This window comes from Lampris incognitus, chromosome 11, assembly GCF_029633865.1.
Source record: "Lampris incognitus isolate fLamInc1 chromosome 11, fLamInc1.hap2, whole genome shotgun sequence".
Taxonomy (NCBI): Eukaryota; Metazoa; Chordata; class Actinopteri; order Lampriformes; family Lampridae; genus Lampris; species Lampris incognitus.
In genome coordinates this window covers 27762000-27785295 of record NC_079221.1, presented here as the reverse complement: position 1 = coordinate 27785295, position 23296 = coordinate 27762000, and the positions used below count along the sequence as shown (strand labels likewise).

At 41.4% G+C, this 23296-nt stretch overlaps 1 protein-coding gene across 1 annotated transcript in view; it reads left to right on the top strand.

The window, feature by feature from the left end:
* The window catches only part of mphosph8 (M-phase phosphoprotein 8), a 54722-nt gene that overhangs the window by 9059 nt on the left and 22367 nt on the right, over positions 1-23296 (top strand). The window contains exons 3-7 of the mRNA XM_056289420.1: positions 5328-6362; positions 6676-6772; positions 8097-8357; positions 9728-9850; positions 10248-10336. Of these exons, the coding sequence (XP_056145395.1) occupies positions 5328-6362; positions 6676-6772; positions 8097-8357; positions 9728-9850; positions 10248-10336 (1605 nt within the window). The remainder of the gene's footprint in view (positions 1-5327; positions 6363-6675; positions 6773-8096; positions 8358-9727; positions 9851-10247; positions 10337-23296) is intronic.

The following is a 23296-nucleotide window of genomic DNA, read 5'->3' as shown; positions in this document are numbered from 1 at the left end:
ACAAAAACAACACAGTAACTTGCCGTTATGCATGCTCAATAATCCAGGTAAGAAAATCGAAGAAAGTTGAGTCAGTTCATCTGGACACGTTTATTGGGAGAAACGTTTCATCATTCATATAAGTGATCTCTTCAGTCTCAACTGACTGCAGGTATCCCCAACCTTGTAAACAATACAGTGGCATAATGACTGAAAACAACGATGCAATGCTGATATCATAAAATGAGGTAGTTCATGAGAACAGATCTTTAAGGCAAATAATCGACTTTGACAGTTAAAAAGTCAAATAGAGCGGCTACTCTCTACTACTACTACTACTACTCCCGGAAGTGGTGTTGGTGGGCCAGTAGGGGGCAGTCTTCCCTCTGGTCCCAATAAAAACAATAAATATCAAATCCCAATGCCCCAGCGCAGTGAAGGGGACACTGCTGTAGGAGATGCCGTCCTTTGGATGATGAGACGTTAAGCTGAGGTCCTGACTCACTGTGGTCAATAAAGATCCCATGGCACTTATCACAAAGAGTAGAGGGTGCCCTGGCCAAATTCCCAACCTTGCTCTCTCCATCTGGCCCCCATGCAACTGGCTCAATGATTCCTCCCTTTCCACCTCAAGCTGATGTGTGGTGAGCGTTTTGGTGCAAAATGGCTGCCGTGCATCACCCAGGTGGGTGCTACACATTGGTGGTGGTTGAGGTGAGTTGCCCCTTCAATGTGAAGCACTTTGGGTGTCTAGAAAAGCGCTATATAAATTTAATGATTATTATTATTATTATTATTACTCAACGTTGTCTTTGTGCAGTGATTTGCCGTCTGACATGAGTGGTTCACACTGGTGCTCCTCATGTAGTTACATTGCTCATCTTTCAGCATGAAAAAATTCTGTTGATCAAATAGATATGTTTATACAGCTTCAGTCACAAAAAGTTAAGCGTTGCAAAATGTGCAGTGGTCTTCAAGGGTTAATATCATTCACCAACAAAATGCTGTAAGTTATTGGCTGTGGCTAGTACGATATAACACACAGACCAACATTACACTGAGTCTACATTGGTCTCAATACACTTCACTTGAAGAAAAAAACGTCATTTGGGGGGAGGAGGGTTTGAGTTTGTGCATTTTCATGGTGGTCGGTAAATGTTGTGTAACCCCTCTTAGGCGCTATATATAGTGTATTTAGTATTGTTTCTCTAGGGGCCTGAATTTGTTAGTGTGGCAGATGGTGTAGTCCACTAGGGTTATTTCACACGAACTTATACTGACTAAATGAAGTGGTGCCTCCACCTGGTATAACAAACCTCCAGTTGGGTGTAATTATTTCCCAAGAAAACGAAGTATAAACTCTTAGTGTCAGTAAAAACACTAGAGATAGAATATTGCATGTATATAAACCTATAATGAGAATGAACAGAATATACATTAAAGAAAGACAAAGTCCTACAGGAAGTGATTTTATATATAACTGGATGTGAATTGTCAAAACATGAAAAGTAAAGCACACCCAGTGACATGTAAAAGCAAGCTCAATGGAAGGATGGATTATTCCCAAAGACTAAAATGTACTATATAAATTAAATGTATACAGTTTGAAAAATGAATCACGGTTTGTATTCCAAGACTTAAGATAAAAATAATTGTACCTTTCATTGAATGAATATAGATGGTTCAAATAGGTAGTTGTTTCAAAAGAGTACCAACTCTTATCTTGAAACCAGTAAAAAAAATGGTAAATCACTTTCTCTTAATGCATTTAGTAATGTCAATGTTGTACTTCTCCAAAATATCTATGACTTCTCTTAATCAACAAACAGATCAAAAATAACTATAAAACCATTTGTTCCTACAACAAACAATAATAACCATGAGATGTAAACCCGAATGTGAACATGTGCAGACACTTGTATCTGGAAAACAAAAAATGTTTTCACTAATAATAACTGACTCTAAACCAGAGATGCTCACAAGTCATTTTTTGCAAGTCCAAGTCAATTCTCAAGTTTTTGAGTTAAGAGTCCAAGTCTCAAGTCTTTGAAGGGCAAGTCCAAGTTAAGTCTCAAGTCTTTGGTCACAAGTCAAGTCTCAAGTCCCTTATGGCTGTAATGAGCGTTCTATCAATTGCTGCATGCCATCCGGTCTGCTTAGAACACTGCATTGCAATATCTAAGGAATTCAAAGTATGTACTGCATTATTATATCTTATTTATCTATAAGCATACAGTATCAGCATTGATTAGTTGTTTGGTATATGATCACTTTAAACAGGCTATTACAATGCAATATGAAAACACACAGTGAAAGCTTTCCTTTAAAGTTAATAACTATTTTGCAACATTTTTGTTATTTTTTTGTTCTTCACACACAGGATACATGGTGTTGTTCGTCTGTGTTGATCAACGAGCGCCAATTATCAGTAATTTACTTATTGGCTGGATAGCACAACCTTCTCATGCGTAACATTTTTCAGTGTTTAAATTTTGAAGAAAAATTCTGAAGTGAAACTGAACTGACCCCAACCATGGTGCAACAAAAAATGACATAATTTGTCAAGAACAAAATATTTAACAATAATAAATAATAATAAAATAAAACAATTATGATAAAGCCTGCAATAAGATCAGACTGGTTGACCTTCTCTTAATACACTGGGTAGGGGCCACAAAACATGGTTACATTTGAAATGGTTACATTTCAGAATGGCAAAAAGAGCTTGACAGTTTGTTGCACTAAGCCTGGCTCGGTGAGGGCATATTATAAAGTCTCCGTGACCAAATACCCTCTCCACTGTTGCACTGGTGGCAGGAACAGTGAGCACTCTCATAGCCACAAGATAGAGCCTTGGGAAGACCTTTGTATGCCTTTTCCAGAAATCCAGGCAGTCCACTTCTTCTTCATCAGAGGACACCTGGATGTAGCGAATGAGCTCAGCCTTGACAGATGGGCCATGGTCTACATTCATCTTGTTGCTTTCTTTCTGTGATTGCGATATCCATGCATCCATTATCTGAGCCGCTTATCCTGCTCTCCGGGTTGCGGGGATGCTGGAGCCTATTTCCAGCAGCCATTGGGCGGCAGGCGAGGAGACACCCTGGACAGGCCACTGGGCCATCACAAGGCTGACACACACATTCATACCTAGGGACAATTTACTATGGCCGATTCACCTGATACATGTTTTTGGACTGTGGGAGGAAACTGGAGCCCCTGGAGGAAACCCACGCAGACATGGAGAGAACATGCAAACGCCACACAGGATGACCCACCAAGGTTGGACTACCTCGGGGCTTGAACCCAGGACCTTCTTGCTGTGAGGCGACCGCATTAACTACTGCGCCACTGTGCTGCGCAATTGCGATATGATAAACAAATTTATACATACATGTAGCGAATTCAGGGGCAGGTGGAAATCCATTGCAGCCGGGAATCGAACCTGGGTAGCCCGGACCACGGGTGACTGCGCTAACCAGTCAACTAAAGGGTCCGACCCGTTAGCCAAGGGCTAGCGAGTGTAGTCATCCGTGGTCGTTACATATATAAATAATACAAATTTGTCGTGTTGCTGCAACATGTAGCGACTTTCATTTTGTATGTTTTACACAAAACCTCTTTCTGCTCAATATCACTGAACTTGAATCCAAAATATTTCCATATAGCAGAGGTTGCGTTTTCTTTTTTTTTGCCACCAGTTCATCAGCGTTAACCTGCTCGTTGTCATCGGTATCAATTTTTTCCCTTCTTTCTGGTCTGCACACAGCACACTGATAGTCATGTCACCGTAGACCGCACACGCTTCACTGCCTAAACAGAGACTGATTGGTCATCTCTTAATTATGGACGTAGATATGCAGACTTCACACAAACAGATGTTCACACACGCACATTTTATTATTTAATGAAATCGCACCCTTTTGCGGTTATATAATTGCACAGGTTGACGTCGCAATTGTGATTAGATTAATCGTGCAGCAGTAAGCTGCAGGTGTGCTCGCTGCAGTTTACAATCATCTGTGGCCTCGCGCATGTGTAAATTTACGCATGATAATAAGGGAGGGAATGACATTCAGCTTGTCAGACTTTTCCTTAATGTTAATGCGCCAAAAAATAAAATAAAGATTGTTCACGAGTCCCAAATCTTGAGTCCAAGTCAAGTCTCAAGTCTTTTAAGGACGAGTCTCAAGTCGCTGTGTGTGTGTGTGTGACTTAAGTGCAACTTGAGTCCAAGTCGCAAACTTGAGTCCTCATCTCTGCTCTAAACAGAGCCCCGCATAGAATTATTTTAGCCTATATGATCAGTATCAACGTTGTCATGCGTGATGAGTAGTGGGAGTGACCCAAAGCGGAAGTAAAAAAATGACATGGCCGCTCTCTGCAGTTGTTTTGTGGTATTTCAGCTCAACTGCGTGGTGCCAATCACGTAGTTGGATTATGTGCTCCAATCAACAGTTCTGCAGCTAAAATATTGGCTCAGTTTGTTTTGCCGCACAATGGAAAAGTACTTCTCCTAAAAGCACAAAGTCATGCACATGCATGAATGAAAAAAAGATAATTAGGGAGACGATACAAAAAAATTGATGTACATTACCAGACGCCACAGGAAAGTGATAAGGGGACCCATCTTGTTATTCACTGCAGCGTTCTCCTTGCTTGCTATCTTACTTCTGACAGCACGAATAGTGTCCAGTGTCCCAAGGGGAAATCCACTTGCAACGTTACCAAACTAGTGGCTTTACTCAAAAACACACATGGCTAGCAGTTACACCAGATAAAGTGACTTCCAAAACTTAACTTGAGCTGTAAAGTTGAAACAATCACTTTATCCACAGCAAGATTTATGGATAATCCCAGCATACGGGTTTTTTTTCTCCATACCTTCTTGCTCTCTGAGCGCCCAAAAAATTTTACCCCCCCCCCCAGCATCATGGTAAATGTAGTCTCGTCCTTATGCATAACATACTATATTTATGGCAGATAGATCTGTCGGTATGTGTTGCATACGTGGTGTCTGTGTGTGTACACTTCACTAGGTATTATATATGGGGCTGTACTACAGTTGGGATGAAACAGCTAAAGTTGACAAAAAGGTCCATTTAGGGCCAATACATAAAACATCCATGTAGTGAATATGAATCCTTCTACTCTAGCACTAGCAAAATTGGGCAGGAAGAATTTCTCTAAAAACCATGAAGACATTTGATCATGTCTGAAAATGACATATATGGTTGTATAACTTTAGAATTCATAGAGCTAAATTACTCAGTCAACCTTCAGACACAGTAAATGTTCTTGACATACATGTTCCTGACATTCATAGTTTTTTTCCAATCAACTTCCAGAAACTGCCTACAAAGAGTGATGTGTTTGATGCAGATTCAGAGAGTGAAAACGACAAAGACAAGCCAAGCGAGATGCCTGTCAAGAAAAAGAAAAAGAAAAAAGTACGAGAGGAGGAAGAAGAACTTTCTCTGAAGGAGAAAAGAAAAAAGAAGAAAGACAAGCGAAAAGACGAGCTGATGAGGCCATTACCCGCACCAGAGACGGATGAAGATGACGAAACAGCTTCGACCCCACCTTCCCCTCCAAAGGAGAAAATGACAGAATTGAAAAAAAGGGTGCTTGACTCTGAGGAAGAAGAGGATGAGCTCGTTCCCCCCAAGAAACATAAGAAAGACAAGGGGAAAGATGGAGGGAAGCACAAGAAGGAGAAAAGCGAAGAGGGGAAGAAAAAGAGAGTTAAGAAAGATCGGAAGATTGAGTCATCCGAAGACGAAGGAACTGCACCCCTGGAGGAAGACCTCAGCGAAGGAACATCAGAGCTGCCAGAGGACACCGTGGCAGTGGAGCCTGTGGCAAAGCCCATTGAGAAGGCTCGATCAGAGGACAGGTCCAAACAGAAGCGAGGAAAGTCGGAACTAAAGCTGCAGGGCATCAAGGACCTCATCCACGACAAAAAGGGCAAGCGGCCTGACACCTCCACACACCCTCAGAAAGATGGTAGCGTGCAAAAGCTCAAGAGCTTCTCCTCCAAGGCCAGGGTTGAAGGAGCACCTCTTTCCTCTGATTCCAGTGACAGCTCCATCCTGCACAAGAAAGCCAAGACCAAGGGGCAGGAGAGCATTTCTGCACCATCTAAAGCCCCCTCTTCTTGTGCCTCATCATCCTCCTCCTCCTCTATTGCCACAGCAAGCACCAGCAAGGGTAAGGATGAAGATATGGCTAAAGAGGAAGTTGTTGGACAGAAGGACACAGCTTCCTCCACCAACCTGTTTGAGAAGTTCCTTTTGGACTTTGAAGCCAAGGACCGCCTACCCCGCAGACAGGCAGCTCACCAGCCATCCTCCACAGATGCCAGCAGCAGCAAATCAACAAAGGTACAAAAGAGGGGCGGCATGATTAATCATGCATTATTACCATGCCTTTTTGACATAACCGCAGTTATGGCATCCACAACTGGTAATTGTACAGTAGTGGCATATTGTCAGTTTCACATAGACCGTCCACTGTATATGGAAACATAAAATATAAAACGAACAGTGCAATAAATATTTTTCAGTGCCAATAATTTTTATTCATCAATCACATTGAACAAAATAAATAGGATTGTCATTTCTGCCATAATCATGCTGTCCTTAGATTTTAGTCCCAAGAGCTTTCAATGTTTTTTTTTTCCTACACCAATGTCAGCTTCAAGGGAAAATTGAAAAGAAGAACAAGTTGACCAAAGACTGTCCAGCTCAGAAAATGGAGCCCGAGAAGACAGAGAAAGCCAAGCAATTAGAAGGTGAGCAACATAAAAGGGAAATACTAATCAGTAATGTGAAAAGAAACCATATTATTCAGGACTGGCCTCTGAATTGCATTTGTATTGACCTTGGTTTTTTTTTTTTTTTCAGGAAAGCCCTAATATTATTTTAATTGTGACTTAGGTGTCGACCATTTTAGACTTTTCACTGTGACATTTAGACTGCAGATGTTGTCGTGGACTTGTTTCCTTGACCATTTTCATTGAAAATAAATATAAGTTCTCTTAAAGAATATAGCTCTCTTATAGCCATTACAGACCTCTTAGTTGAAGGGCAATTTCCATTTAAAGCAACAAGGTTTATACTTTTTTTACACATTGATGATGATTTGCTTCGCTTGAATTAAACATACAGCTGTCTTCACACATGAATGTTAAGTGTGAGAAGGTTTCATAAAATCAAGATAGTGGGAGTTTCCGTTTGTTTTTTTTCTGCTTTGTGGTTGTGTTCACCCCCCCCCCTCAATTTTCTCTAAGAGGTTTCCTGTTGTAAACTCACATTTTTACATTCAGGTATTTAGCAAACATTCTTACTTAGAGTGATATACAGAGAGTTGGCAGATTGGTGTCCAGCGCCTTCTTTAATTATTAGACCATCCAGCTGCAGATTGAACACTCAGACCTTGGATATGCTCATATCAGTGGTCTCCAACCAATGTCAGTCTAGAGCCATATGTTCGCAAGATTTCATTCCTGCCAATCACTACATAAGATGATGTCACTAATTAGCATAGCGTCAGGGAGGGGAGCGTGAATGCTGCAGTCCATTAAAATTTTTCTGGCATTCTAGGCAGATCAGTTTGGAAGCATGAATGTGGATGCTAGCAGGAAACAGATTTTCGTGTGGCATGTCTCAGAACTTGAGCAGAAAGATTAAATGTTACAAATGTGAGATAAAGTGGCAAATTTGTAGGCATACATAGTAACTAAACAAGTTTATATAAATACTTGTTTGATTAAACAGTTAACGTGAAGATAGTTGGGCGTATTAAAATTCATGAGACTGAAACTATAACTTGGTTTTATTATATTTAAGGATTAAAGTAAAGATATTTACCAATCACTGTGTATTTTGTGTTCCATGACATCTAATAGTTGGATGCCCAAGTTTCCTTGTAGAAGGTTTGGAATATGGACTTTGTGAGAAATGCAGCATATTTGGTGGAATCAGCTGATGTAGTGTTTTGTTTATGTAAGAACGTGCATACGCATTACCCTCCAGTCCCTCCAAAGGACATGGTAGGATGCCACTTTCCTGTTGACCATGTTGAACAGATGACTTATTTGTCCTATCCTGCTCCAGTCTCTAGACCTGGACAGAGTTATGGCTTCAGCCTCGACAGTGATGAGAAGGAAGGGGAGGAACCTCCCCAAAAGTCGAGGTTAGGGGAGGATTCCCGGGAACGGAGGGAAAGGCTGGAGGAAGCACAGCGGTCCAGCTGGGAGAAGAGGAACCCTGCCGATGATAGGCGGAGAAGGAGAGAAGACAGCGAACCCAGGCTCTTCATGGCATGCGATGACAATCTGGATAACCAGGACCATCTGGAGGGCACTGAGAAGCCTGGTATTTTGTGATGTTGTAGAAATATGATGATTTACACTCTCTAAATTAATTCAAAGTATGTCATTCCATCTGGTCTGTGCAGCTTCTTGAGTTTTTTTGTATAATTGCATAGGAGAGTTGTAGACTATCATTGAATATTTTCTGTGGCATCCAAAAAATTTACCTGTTGTTGAGTAACCAACTCTTAGATTATTTGTTTGTCTAGTCAGGTAAGACTAAATGAGAAGTCTCACTTTTTTTTTTTTTTTTAGAAACTACAATGCGTGTACAAAGAATTTTGTAGGCCATACTACACATTATTGTTGGCGCGTTTTAATTGGCAACACAATTTTTTTACGATGTGTAATGGGGGTCCCTCCGCCGTGTCTCTATTAGCCAAGGGGTCCTTAGGCCTGAAAAACGTTGAAGACCTCTTCAATAGATATTGACGATTCTTAACACTTCAAATTGTTCCATTAAATATTACGGTGCTATGTGCAGTTGGACAGAGTGGCATGCAGTAGATTGGCAAGGCTAAGATCTAATGTCAGTTCTAATCCAGCCTTGGGTTTGATTTCTCATTGAGTCTTTCAAAGGGAATGTAATTTAGCTTGAAAATTGTATTTCCTAGATATAAAGGTGCTTGCTATATATGAGATTCCGAACATTAATATAGCAGCAAACAACTATTTGCTATGTAAAGAGATAGTGGAATAATAGTGTCCTGAGCAGAGACAAAACACACTACCTGTGTGTGTGTTGTAACCCGAGGTCCTGTGTTCTTTGTTTTGGAAGCTGCTCCAGCCACACGTGGATGTTAGTGCATGTGAGGTAGCTAGTGTTAGCAGGATACTTGGCAAACTAATAATTATGTTACATGGATTTTGGTCACTCGACAGATTGAAGAAATATTTCCTTACCAAGCTGAATACGTTACTAATGTTAATAAAATAACTCTACTGTAAAAATCAGCATTCCAAACGAACCAAATAATAGCCAAGAATGCAAAGGGAGGGGGGAGGTTTGTTTTGGTCTGAGATGCTCATGCTGAATATCGTATATAGCACCTGTAATATTTATGCTATCTGAAAGCAAGTGTAGGTGTGCTTACTTCAATTTCACAGGTTAAAGTTTCACATTCTTAACTTTTTTAAGAGTTTTAAGAATTTGACACCCAGATGTCTCCTCACCATTCCTTTCCTAGGGTGGAAAATAAAACATCAGTGTGTCATATTTAACAACTGTAAGGAGCGTCAAAAAGTTAAAAGCATCTGTCTATTAAGTACATTTTGAAATTGATGCAAAGTCTCTTTCTGAAAGTATGGGGAAAAATTTGTTTGTTTTTTATCTGTTCAACAACCTAAGTATTGCTCTCTTCATTTGGGTCACAGACAAGGGCCAGGCCACTTTGAGTCTGGGAATGGACCTCAACCTGGACTGGATGACTCTGGAGGACTTCCAGAAACATCTCAATGGTGATGACGAGATCCTCTCTGCTCCCCCATTGTCTCCCAGTGAGTATTCAGTCACATTGACTGGCAATGTGTAAAGCCTTGCTTGTACAAGAACACTTGGGACAGGACATGTGGCTGTTAGTGGACACAATGGCAGTTCAGGGGATCAAAGCAACAGCATCAAAGTTATGGGGCGTTTTCTTTAATCCAGAAGAACCAGACAGAATATATGCCAAATAACTTTACAGTCACACCGTTTGATTAAAATCTTAAAATATTTCTGTTATTTTTGAGAATTGTATGTGTTCAAACTGCTTGGCATTTTGTCTTATTATTGCAATCTTTAGATTTTTTTTCGAATTGTATAGCTGTAATTTACTATTCACCCAAAGTTATTAATTTCTGTCTTTTTAGCTCATTGATATGTTTTTCTTTCCCTCCCTCCTTCCATCCTAAGGTGAGCTGCGAGAGGCCGTGAAGAGCGGTGACTACATGTCTGTTAAACTTGCACTCAATTCCAAAGAAGATTACAATCTGGACCAAGAGGTTAGTCTGTGCTTTCTCTCTGGATTTTGATCCACATTCTTCTTCCACTACGTATTCACACATGACCCACACCCTCTAATTGTTAACAACTGAGCATGTTTTCTTTAGTATTTTACTTTTTTGCGTCAACGCTGTTAGGTAATGTTGATCGTTCTTTAAACTGTACCTCAAGCTCTGCTGTGACCTCTTTGAATTTCAAATCCATACCAAAGCACATTTTATTGATTGACAAAGTTTGCACCTTGGTTGCCCCTGGAGTGTTTGTGTGTGAATCAGAAACATTTATTTGTCATTTCATTCCATGCACCTGCGCACATGAAATGAAATATCGTTTCCCCCAACCCACAGCAGTGCAACACAAAGACAAAAACACATATCCAAACTACAAGAACACATATATCCAATCTACAAAAAAAAAAACTACAAAAACGCATATATCCAACATATCCAAAAACAAAAAAAATTCACTGTCCAAGAGAGCGAACGCCAGGATGACTGTTGGAACTGCCAGTCTGCATGGGCTAGCAGTTAGCTTAGCCTGCCCCACTTCTGTGTCCTGTCAGACAACCCTCGGTGTTTCCTCCTTGGGCGCAACTCCAGGCAGGGCTGTGGTCCCTGGGCTCACCAAATGCAGTGTGGCAATGTGGGTGATTGTGTAATCATGGTGTGAAAAATTCACTTCCGTGGACGACTAGCATAAATCGGCATTGCTCCAACAGTAGAGAAAGATGCTGTCAAGCCTCTAGGGTGGATGCCTTCTTGGAGAGGGTATCTTCCCTAAAGCAGCCAACAAAAGTGTATAGATTTTTCTTGGTACAGTATAAGTTAGGTGTGGTATTGCAGTGTTGCACATAATTTCTCATGGAATTTCGTGTGCTCAGTGTCTTGACTCCTTCTGAAAGGAAGACTTAACATCGAGATGAAACTTTCTTAACCAATACAAAATGGTGGAACAAACCGATTAAAAGATGTCTGTGAATGTTCATTCATCCAAGTCATGGTTATCCAAAGGGGTTGAATCAAGTGCAACTGGACTTGGTATATATCCGTGAAGACCTTTCGCCTCTCATCCAAGAGGCTTCCTCAGTTCGTGCCTTTCTGACTAGACCAAGCTAGTCTGACTGGCTGGTGATGAGACTCAGAATTTATCCTCTTTCGAGTTGTTGTCAGAGCTATAGATGTCCATGACTCTTTGTGTTCCGATGTTTACCAATGCCCGTCGCTAACAGAGCCATAGATATGAGTGGCTCTTTTGTGCACCGATGTTTGGCCGCGATGGGCGTTGGTAAACATCGGAACACAAAGAGCCATGGACATCTATAGCTCTGACAACGACTCCAAAGAGGATAAATTCTGAGTCTCATCACCAGCCAGTCAGACTAGCTTGGTCTAGTCAGAAAGGCACGAACTGAGGAAGCCTCTTGGATGAGAGGTGAAACATCTTCACGGATATATACCAAGTCCAGTTGCACTTGATTCAACTCCTTTGGAAAACCGATTAAAAGTTAAATTGACATTATGCACAGTGGGTGCATTATCTTGTGTTATTTCCTTAAAGTGATACTGACATCAAAATCTGGAAATTCCTATTGATAGGCTATGTTCCGAGTTGGAATGTGACCACTCGAGAGAGATCTGTGATGGACTGTAGATGGTGTCCAATGACAAATTGTGCCAGTGGATACGTAGACACCAGTCAATTTGCATGTAGGGTTACACAGCCCTCTATACTATGTATGAGAGCTGTGGATAACTAGATCCATGTCAAACGTCACCATGCTACCGCTCACGTTTAAAACCCTAAAATAAAAAATGTTATATCCACGTACCTGTGTGTTATTGTTGTTTGTAACAGATTTTGAGTTATGAAGTCAAAATACTCACCGAATTGTGATATTAATCGACGTTTATCGGTCAGTTATCATGTCGGCGGACAGTAGCGGTAGCGCGGTGACATTTGACATGGATCCACCCACCCAGTAAGACAGTAGCCAATAGCTTTGAATTCATAAAACCATACCTATTTTCAGTTATGATTCAAACTCCCAATGTTAAACAATGTGTTCAGAAAGGGCATGTCAGTCTCTCTTTAAAGTTAATTTTTCTAACTGGCAAAGTCTCACTAATACTAGTTGAAAAGATGCATTCTTTCCACTAGCAGAAATTTTCACGGTCATTGAGATAAATTGTTGTCCCTAGTTTGGAGTTGTGGTACCTCCCTCTAATGTCTGAGAAAACCCTTCTGCTACACTGGGAAGTTACGCATCAAAAAGAATCGGGAGGAAACGTATTACAATAAGCCAGCGTACTGCAGCTCACATGTTTTGTTTTTTTACTTGAAATCATTAGCTGTTTATCACAATTTGACCAAAGTGACATTTGTGGAGTGTTCCACAGTTGCCTCCAAGCCACATGCAGATGACAAGATGTGCAAGAACAATTTCCAAATAATGCACCGAGTTATGGTGTTCTGTCATGTCAAGATCTACACCTATAGACTTTACTGCTTTAAGCCTGCTTATAATTCAGAGCCTCAAGACATTTTTCAGGACCCCTAAACAGCAAACAAGGTAAGAGTGTGGCTTCTAGTGTTTGTTTTTTTAAATGATTGCATGGAAAATAAAAAGTAACGCCATTTTGTATTTATTAATAATATTGATATGTCAATATTTACAGTTAATTGAGTACACCCATTGTTAACTCATGAATTATGTAGCAGACATACTTGAGGCTTTGAGTCTATTTGTCATGTTCAACAAGAAAATTGTAATGCACAAAAAAGTTTGAATACCTGTCTTAAATTGTAGAGTTTAACCATAAAATGTGCTAATCTATCTATACCTTATGTTATACATAATTCTAGATGGTTTATGGTGGAAGTATGTACATTGGAGACTTTAGTGTGGTCTTTTCTTGCAGATAAAGAGAATTTGTGAGCCCAAGAAGCCATTAACCTCATGAAGTCACTGGACAGGATGAACTATGATGATGCAGGTACATATATGCTCTCAGAACATGTTATATCATCATCATCCTCATCCTCATCATCATATTAAAATACAAGCAGCCTGTTGGCATGCACTAACTACCATGGCTGCAAGATTTTCTTTTTCTTTATGTATGTCTTGTAAATTTAGCTTTTATCTATTCCAGAAGGTTGAGCTATATTTCTGCGACCAATTTATCACCATTTGTGAAGTGCACTTTTTTTCTTTATTCTTTTTTTTTAAATTCTATGCCTGGCTTACTCCTGGAGTTTGATCATTTAAAATGTTTCGTCAGCTAAATTGAAGTTTGAGGGGTTTTTTTTGTCCCCACCCACCCAAATTGCCAATTTTCTGGGATTGGGGGGGGGGGGGGGCACACACACACACAAGCTCAGTCCAAAACTAACTTGTCCTTTTTGTATCAAAACATCAGAAATGGAATTCCATTATCTGTTTTGACAGAGGTCATGAATGTAGGTCGAGATGCATTGCACTCACTGTTTTGTACTTTGCTTGTCTCCCATTAAGCATTTCATCAAACATCCTATGACTAAATACCCATGGTGAGACTTTTACAATGTCAAAACGTTGTAGTCGCTGCTTGATACAATAAAAGCCATTAATATCTTGAGTGGCTCACGTGGTTTTTGTACTGAAGGCGTGAGAAGTTTCAGTTTTATTATTATTATACTTTTTTCTTTTTTTTTTTTAATCGCACTGGTGTTAGGCTAAAAGGGCAATGTGTGGCCCTTGCATTGACTTGTGTTTGAATGAGTTTGTATCTTTGGGACGGGGCATTGCCAAGGTGCTTATACATTACACGGCAGTTTAATGAGGTGTAGATGGTTCTCAGAGGACAGTTCTGAATATTTATATTTTGATTTAAGAAAAAAAAATCACTGCTAGAATGTAACTCAAAACCCCATCAGTTTTCCCCCCTATATTGTCAGGTTATTGGAGGGATTTTTCCCCCCTCTCCAAATTATGCAGAAAAACATTTTACCTATTGTCTGTGCTTTAAATTCACATAATGGAATTAATCATATGGTCAGATTTGGCTTACATATACTTGTTCTCTTGCAGGCGTGTGCAAGTGATGAGAAGAAATCATTTGAAGGAGACAAGAGCTTGATTGAAGAGAGAAGTTCAAGTGATGATTTTAGGTTGAATCTCTGCATGGACAATACAAGAGACGAACAGGATATTTTGAGAGTAAATGAGAATATCATGCAAGATTTGCGTGGTCCAAGACATGATGAAAGTATACCGAGAGGTTTTTCCTCCACAAACTCTCAGGCAGCCTTTGGGAAGAATGAAATTTTTTCAAAAAGAGGGAGGAGCCCAAGTAAATGTGACATCAGTACAAGCGACTCCATGAGTATTAATGCTGAGCTGCAAAACCCAGGAGAAAAAGGAAGGGTTGACTCAAATCATGGTTTACTGAGTGGATTGACTGTAAATTTTGACCATGCGAGTTCAAGCAGTGATTCAGAAACAATTAAGACTAGGGGAGGGGAAAGTCCAGTCAGTGAAGGAAAATCAAATGTTGGACTTGTGCGCATGGTTGATAAACTGATCCACACCGAGGAAGACAGTGTCTCCAGTGACAAGGTGGAAGGTGACTCAAAATCCACAGATCATGTTCTACCTGCTGACCTCAATGCCACTGGTAACCTGTCAGAAGTGAACTCAAAGGAAACTGCCAAAAAAAAGTCAGGTCGCTGCAGGAAAGCAAAGGAGAGGAAACAACCTACAAGATCGAGTTCCAGGACTACTAAGAAATTACTCATCACGACATCAAGTGCCGTGGATGACAATGAAGAAGAGTCTTGTAAAAAACACTTCTGTCTATACTGCAAAGCGCCGTTCTCACACCTGGTGAAACATTTGGAAAGAAAACATTCTGATGAGACAGACGTTGCCCATGCAGTACACTTTCCCAAAGGCTCCAAAATCAGGCAAGCTTTGCTTGATCAGATTCGCAACAAAGGTGATTATGAACACAATTATGAACTTCTCAAAAGTGGTGAGGGGGATAATGTGATCAAGAAACAGCTGAAGAATCCCACAGTGTCTGACCGTGACTACCTGCCATGCCAGTACTGCTTCGCTTTTTACCGCAAAACGGAATTATGGAAACACGAGAGGTCGTGCAAGGTGAGGAAGGGGGATCAAAAATCCAACGAAGGAACAAAACGACCCAAAGTACAGAATGCTGCCTCACGACTCCTTCCAGTGTCACAGTTCCTAACAGGAAGCTGTGAGGAAATAATCCACAACATGCATCAAGATGACATCTCCCGGCATGTCAGAAATGACCCCCTCATTTGCAAATTTGGTAATGCATTGTCTGCCAAGCATGACCGTGACAAGTCGCAGTTTGCTTACATTGCACAGAAGATGAGAGAACTGGGAAGATTTGTGCTTGCCATAAATGAGCTCGACAGTAGTGTTCAGTATTTGCATGAAATTTGTTTACCTTCCAGATTTGAATTAGCTGTTGAAGGGGCAAAGAAAGTCAGTGGTTTTGATCCCAGTTCCAGCAAGTTTAAGACTGTTTCCCTTGTCTCAAAGATTGGTTACTCTCTGAAAAGAGCTGCAGAGATAGCTTTCGGGGAGAGTCGCATGACTGAGGACAGCGAAACAGAGGGCCAAGTAAAAATGTTCATACAGCTTCTCGATACAAAGTGGAACAAGAGTTTTTCTCGCAAAGCTCTCATATCTGCCTCCCAAAAGCAAGAGATTAAGAAGGTAGAAATCGATAAATCAACATTGATAGAAGATTTGATGAAACTACACAGTTTTGTGCAGAAGGAAGGAGATGAAGCAAAGAAAGAACTAAAGGAAAGCCCTACTCCGTCATCATGGAGAAAACTCAGTGAGGCCATTCTCACTGAGGTTTGTCTCTTCAACAGGGGAAGAGTGGGTAATATTGGTAGAATGCTTTTGCAGACATACAACAGTCGAAAAAGTAAGAGAACTTTTGTGCCGTCTGCCGATCAAATAATGAAAAGCACAAAATTGGAGCTAGAGCTTGGCAACAATTTCGCCAGATTGGAACTTGAAGGCCAGTGTGGTCGGAACATGCTGGTCTTACTAACTGAAAGGATGGTGTTGTCAATCGATTTACTCATTGACAACCGAGAAAAAGCTGGTGTGCCAGCAGACAATCCATATGTTTTTGCACGAAATGAAGGCACCTCTTACATAAGGGGTTTGGATTGTCTCAGAAGGGCTGCAAATGAATGTGGGGTCAAGAACCCAGAGGCACTACTTTCCTCAATGATAAGAGAGCAGGTTGCCAGCTGCTGGCAGCTGCTAAGCCTCAGTGGAACAGAATTGGACCAAGTGGCTAAGCTGGTGGGATGGAACAGCCAGGAGTGTTGCAGGTTTTCAGAAGAACCATCACAGTTGGAGGAAGTGAGCAAACAACTACTCAAGATGGATCGAACTTTAAGTTCAGATCCTACAAACGCTACTGGAAATGGTGAGTGTCTTTTGCTTTGCTGTGGAGCCATTCATTTCATATGCTGTCTGATATAACAGAAATTGGATGGCAAATGTCCCATATTGTTAGAGTCAAATTCATTTAGGCTGTTGAGAAGCCTTGTTTTATTCCATTGTTGCCTTTTAATTTGCACTCTACTGATTGTGTGTCTCCACATTGTATATTTTTAGGAACAGTCTCAAGGACCACTTCAAAGAAAAGAGCATGGAGTGAGGAGGAGCAGGCTGCTGTTAAGCGTTACCTAGGCGAATTTATTACAAATATGAAAGTCCCGGGTAAAAAGGAATGCAATGCTTGCATAGCAGCTGAACCATCTTTGCACGGCCGCTCTTGGACAGACGTTAAAAGCTATGTGCACAACACACTACAGACAATACGAAAGAAATATTACCAGCGCAAATCTGGTGGTGATGTCATGTTCTTGAAGCCTAAGAACACAGAAGTAGTCCCAATCAAAAAGCAAGAGTTTGCAGATAACGATGATGCTGTTTGTAGTGTGACAACAATGCAGCCGACTGAGCCACACCTAATTACCACACCATTAACCACACAATTCCACCAAGAGATGACTCCAGTAGTCTCAGGGTATTCGCCAAGGAGTTGTGCCAGTACATACATGTCACATACAGATCAGCCAATAGTTTCCACTTTCACACCATTGAATGCAACAGATAGGCCTGTGGTATCTACGTTTGCACCACAGAACCCTATAAGTACACCGATGTCATCAGCATTTACAACGCAGAACACTATAAGTACGCCAATTCCTTCTTCGTACACACCACATAACACGAATACACCAGTTCCTCCTGCATATTCGCCACAGAACACTACAACTTCAACAATAATTTCTACTTTTAGTCCATTGAATGCTCCAAGTACACCAATGGTCTCCACGTTTACACCCCTGAACGCTCCAAGTACACCAATGGTCCCTACATTCAAACCACTGAACAACAGAAGTAGTCCTATTGTTTCCTCCTTCACACCTCTGAACCATTCACCACTGTACCAGACAAATACGCTAGGGCCCCCTTCATGTTCACAGGTGATTCCCCAAACGCAGGCGCCCTCGGTCTCTGACCAGGCGCCGGTTCAGCAGACATGTAAACCCCTGTCCCCTGCATTGGACCAAACAACTTCTCCTTTAAAGACTCAAAAGAGAACCAAGCGGTTGTGGCGTGAGGCAGAACAGGCAGCCGTGAGGCGCCAGCTTGGAGACATATGTAAACTGGTCAAGGCTCCTGGCAAAAAGGATTGTGATGCGTGTCTTGCTGCAGAGCCTGCCTTGAGTAGCAGGACATGGAGGGAAGTCAAATACTATGTACACAACACAATTCAGTCAATCAAGAAACGAGGCAGTGCATCTGCCCCCAAACGCATGGGTGGGCAGGATCCTGTGATCAATTCAGGCACAGAGTGGGAAGCTCCCGTTTATCTGTCCTTGTAAATATTACTCATAAACACTGTAGGAAATGTTAATGTATCTGCAAAATGGTAGGAGTGTGTCACACCACTAACACTGAAATGTATGGGACTTGGAAATTGGGCATTTGTTTATTATTGCTTAATATACTGGCAGTGGGGGTTTAATTGATGTGGACAGGAAACCATTCTGTTGGTATTTGTAGGTCACTTTGCTCCTATAATATATCAGAATAATGGTAATTTTAGAAGGTCCTGCAGGAATGAGAACATACAGTGGGGGAAATAAGTATTCAACACGTCAACTTTTTTTCCCCATTTCATTAAACTTACTCTATATGGACAAAAGTATTGGGACACTTGGCCATTACACCTGTGGGAGCTTTTATGACATCCCATTCTAAATCCATAGGCATTAATATGGAGTTGGTTCCCCCTTTGCAGGTATAACACCTTCTACTCTTCTGGGAAGGCTTTCCACAAGATTTTGGAGTGTGTCTGTGGGAATTTTTGCCCATTCATCCAGAAGAGCTTTTGTGAGGTCAGGCACTGATGTTGGCTCACAATCTCCATTCTAGTTCATCACAAAGGTGTTCGATGGGGTTGAGGTCGGGGCTCTGTGCGGGCCAGTCAAGTTCTTCCACACCATACTCACGCAACCATGTCTTAATGGATCTTGCTTTGTGCACTGGGGCACAGTCATGCTGGAACAGAAAAGGGCCCTCCCCAAACTGTTCCCACAAAGTTGGAAGTATAGAATTGTCCAAAATGTCTTGGTATGCTGAAACATTAAGATTTCCCTTCACTGGAACTAAGGGGCCTAGCCCAACCCCTGAAAAACAACCCCATACCATTATCCCTTCTCCACCAAACCTTACAGTTGGCACAAAGTGATCAGGCAGGTAATGTTCTCCTGGCATCCTCCAAACCCAGACTTGTCCATCAGACTGCCAGACAGAGAAGTGTGATTCGTCACTCCACAGAACATGTTTCCACTGCTCCAGAGTCCAGTGGCAATGTGCTATATACCACTCCATCCGACGCTTGGCATTGTGCTTGGTGATGTAAGGCTTGCATGCAGCTGCTTGGCCATGGAAACCCATTCCATGAAGCTCCCGGCACACAGTTTTTGTGCTGATGTTAATGCCAAAGGAAGTTTGGAACTCTGCAGTTATTGAGTCAACAGAGTGTTGGTGACTTTTAGGCACTATGTGCCTCAGCACTCGTTGACCCCACTGTGTGACTTTACGTGGTCTGTCACTTAGTGGCTGAGTTGCTGCTGTTCCTAAACGCTCCCACTTTTCAATAATACCACTAACAGTTGACCGTGGAATATCTAGCAGGGAAGAAATTTCATGAACTGATGTATTGCAAATGTGGCATCCGATGACAGTACCACGCTTGAATTCACTGAGCTCTACAGAACTACCCATTCTTTCACAAATGTTTGTAAATGCAGACTGCATGGCTAGCTGTTTGATTTTATACACCTGTGGCAATGGGTCTGAATGAAACACCTGAATTCAATGTTTAAGAGGTGTGTCCCAATACTTTTGTTCATACAGTGTATTTCCATCATCCGGGTAGGATAACGGTCTATTCCGTTGCCTACCAACACGGGAATTGCCGGTTCGAATCCCTGTTTTACCTCCGGCTTGGTCGGGCGTCCCTACAGACACAATTGGCTGTGTCTGCGGGTGGGAAGCCGGATGTGGGTGTGTGTCCTGGTTGGTCTGGGCGCCTGTTTGAGGGAGGGGAGGGGCAACTGGGAGGGAAAAGCGTGATCTTCCCACATGCTATAGCCCCCTGGCAAAACTCCTCACTGTCGGGTGAAAAGAAGCGGCTGGTGCCTCCACATGTATCGGAGGAGGCATGTGGTAGTCTGCAGCCCTCCCTGGCTCAGCAGAGGAGGTGGAACAACAATGGGACGGCTCAGAAGAGTGGGGAATTGGCCAAGTACAATTGACAATTGGGGAGAAAAAAAAGGGGGGGGGGCTTATTTGCAGTGCACCTATTCACATAAAATTAAGACCAGACATTGGTATTAACTCAGTAAGGCAACAAAGCTAAAGAAATCACACCATTCCAATCAATAAACAAGTTATATGCATTAAATTGGAATGACACAGGAAAAAAATATTGAACATGTTTACTGAAATGTATTAAATACGTGGTAGAGAAGCCTTTCATGATGACGGCTTCAAGACACTTCCTGCACGAAGAAACTAATCCCCCACAATCTTCAGGGGGGATTTTGGCCACTTTATTTTGTCATTGTTTGGTTACAGTGAAATTTGTTTTCTGCATTTAACCCATCCTATTTTATAGGAGCAGTGGACAGCTGCAGTGCCCAGGGACCAACTCCAGTTCTTTTTCCTATTGCTTTGCTCGGGCACAGACAGGAGTATTAACCCTAACATATGTCTTTTAAAAAAAAAATATATATATATATACACACACACACATTTATTTCCGATTTTCTCCCAATTTAGTGGCCAATCGATCCCTATTTTAGCTCAAACACCCACCCTCGTACTGCATGCGTTTGCCAACTGCATCTCTCAAGCCGGCAGTCTCGAAGGAGACGCCTCCCCACTTTAGTGACAAGGCGAATCCAGGCTGAACCACTGCTTTTTCCGACACAGACGTATTCATGTGACGAACACAAGCCGCCCCCCTCCCAAAGACAGCGTTGCCAATTACTGCTGCTTCGTCGAGTCCGGCCATAGTCGGATCTGACGAGACCGGGGCGCGAACCCCGATCCCCAGTGGGCAACTGTATCGACACAAAGCCGATGCTTAGACCGCTACACCACCGCGGACCCTAATGTATATGTCTTTGACGGTGGGAGGAAACCGGAGCACCCGGAGGAAACCCACACAGACACGGGGAGAACATGCATACTCCACACAGAAAGCACATGGGACAGCCGGGGATTCAAACCCAAGACCGTCTTGCTGTGAGGCAACAGTGCTAACCACTGGGCCACTGTGCTGCCACTAAGCAAACCACAGAACAGAGTTCTTACAGAAGTACTAATGAGCTGTTCTATGTCACAAAAGATGTAAAGACGCAAGCGCGTCCGCCATTGTTGTTTACCTGGAGCGGCTAGTGATCGCACGCTGTCAGTAATTCAATGGTGCCACAACGAAGATTGTCTTGTTTCAATCAATTGATTCAAATCTGTATTCGTTTATCACAAATGCAAAGCTTTGAAGAGTTAATCCGGCCTAATTGACAATAAAGAGTGTTGAATATCACACATTATCAGTGGCGAAATAGGCACCGTTTGTCCCGAAACATCAGCACAGAAGCGATCTAAACGGGATCTTACCATTTCTTCTTAGTCCCTTTATTTACAAATATTATGGGCAAACTAGGAATATCGCTCAAATCGAGAGAATATTTTGTACTGTGATTCAATAAAAAGACACAAAATTCCCCGCCATCGGACCTCACTCAGAGTGAGACTTGAACTGAACTGTTGACATTGAACTGAACTGAAAAGAAAGGGATACCCTCTTAAGTGTAACATTGCATTTATTAAGGTTAAATTGTTCATGTTACTGACTGTATATTGATGTTTTGAGTTGAATGGTGAATTTGAATAGTTTTTCCTGCAAGGTTTAATCTCAGAAGGGTCAACTTACCTGAAAAAGGGATTTTAGAGTGTAGATTTACCCGATTCGCCTAAAAAGAGTTAACTCGGAGGATAAAATAACTGAAACAAAATAGGTCTAGCTTGATAAAGTAGACTGTTATCCTAGGAAAAATATAGACCGGTCTCCTCTTAATTGGAAAATATAAAATAGATAATTGACTTAACTAATTAGAAAGCTGAACCTAAAACAACCTAATTGGAATTAAAAAGGGATTCAAACCAGGGATTTAAGTATATCTAAATGTATGAATGTGTAACACATAGCTGTGAATAGTTTTCATGTTCAAGTGAATTTACACTATTTTGTCATTAAATTGATAGCTTTTTCATTTTGTTATGTGTTATATAAATTTCAAGAGAATATTTTGTACTGTGATGTAATAAGAAAAAAATTATGTAACACTTGTTTCACTATCTCACACTGGACCAGATCTAGGCTCTGAAGGAGTGGTTGAGCAACAAAATAGCAGACCAGAGAAATGAAAAAGCTGTCAATTTAATGACAATTTTATCAAGCTAGACCTATTTTGTGTCAGTTATTTTATCCTTTGAGTTAACTCATTTTAGTGTTAAGTGAATCAGGTAAGTCTACACTCTAAAATCCCTTTTTCAGGTAAATTGACCCTTTGAGATTAAACCTTGCAGGAAAAACCATTCAAATTCACCATTCAACTCAAAACACTAATATACAATCAGTAACATTAACATCGACAGAATATTTTGTACTGTGATGCAATAAAAAGATGCAAAATTCACTGATGGAATCGGACGATTCTACCCGTCCTCGGCTCGATGGTGTCTTTGCTGTTACGACTGCAGTGGATGCCATGGCAGTAGTTAGCCCCTTTACGAATGACAACAGCATTTTCGCAACTCAATATGACTGACAATCCATGAAAACAGTGTGAAAACACACAAAATTTGCAATATTTTGATTTTAGCTCCAGTCGAACAGTAATGGCGGCGGTCCAGTGATGTCACATTACGTCTTACACGTCGCGAACATCATTGGTACTTCTGTACGATCTCTAATCTGTGGAGCAAACCATCTTCAAATGTTGAAGATTCCGGGGGGCCCACTGGGGAATCTTTATCTTCAGTTCCTTCCACAAACGTTAGATTGGGTTCAAGTTGGGTGAATGACTGGGCCATTCAAACACCTTTATTTTATTTTAAATTTATCCATTATTTAGCCAGGAGGGTCCTATTGAGATACAAGAGCTGCTCTTCCAGGGAGTCCTAAATTTTCTTTCTTTGGAACTAGTTGAGAGTAGGGATGGGTATCATTAAGATTTGAATGGTACTACTACTCTTACCAATACTGTTTATCTATCTGGTACTTAAACAGTTCTGTTTGTTATTTTCTAAGAGGAAAAAA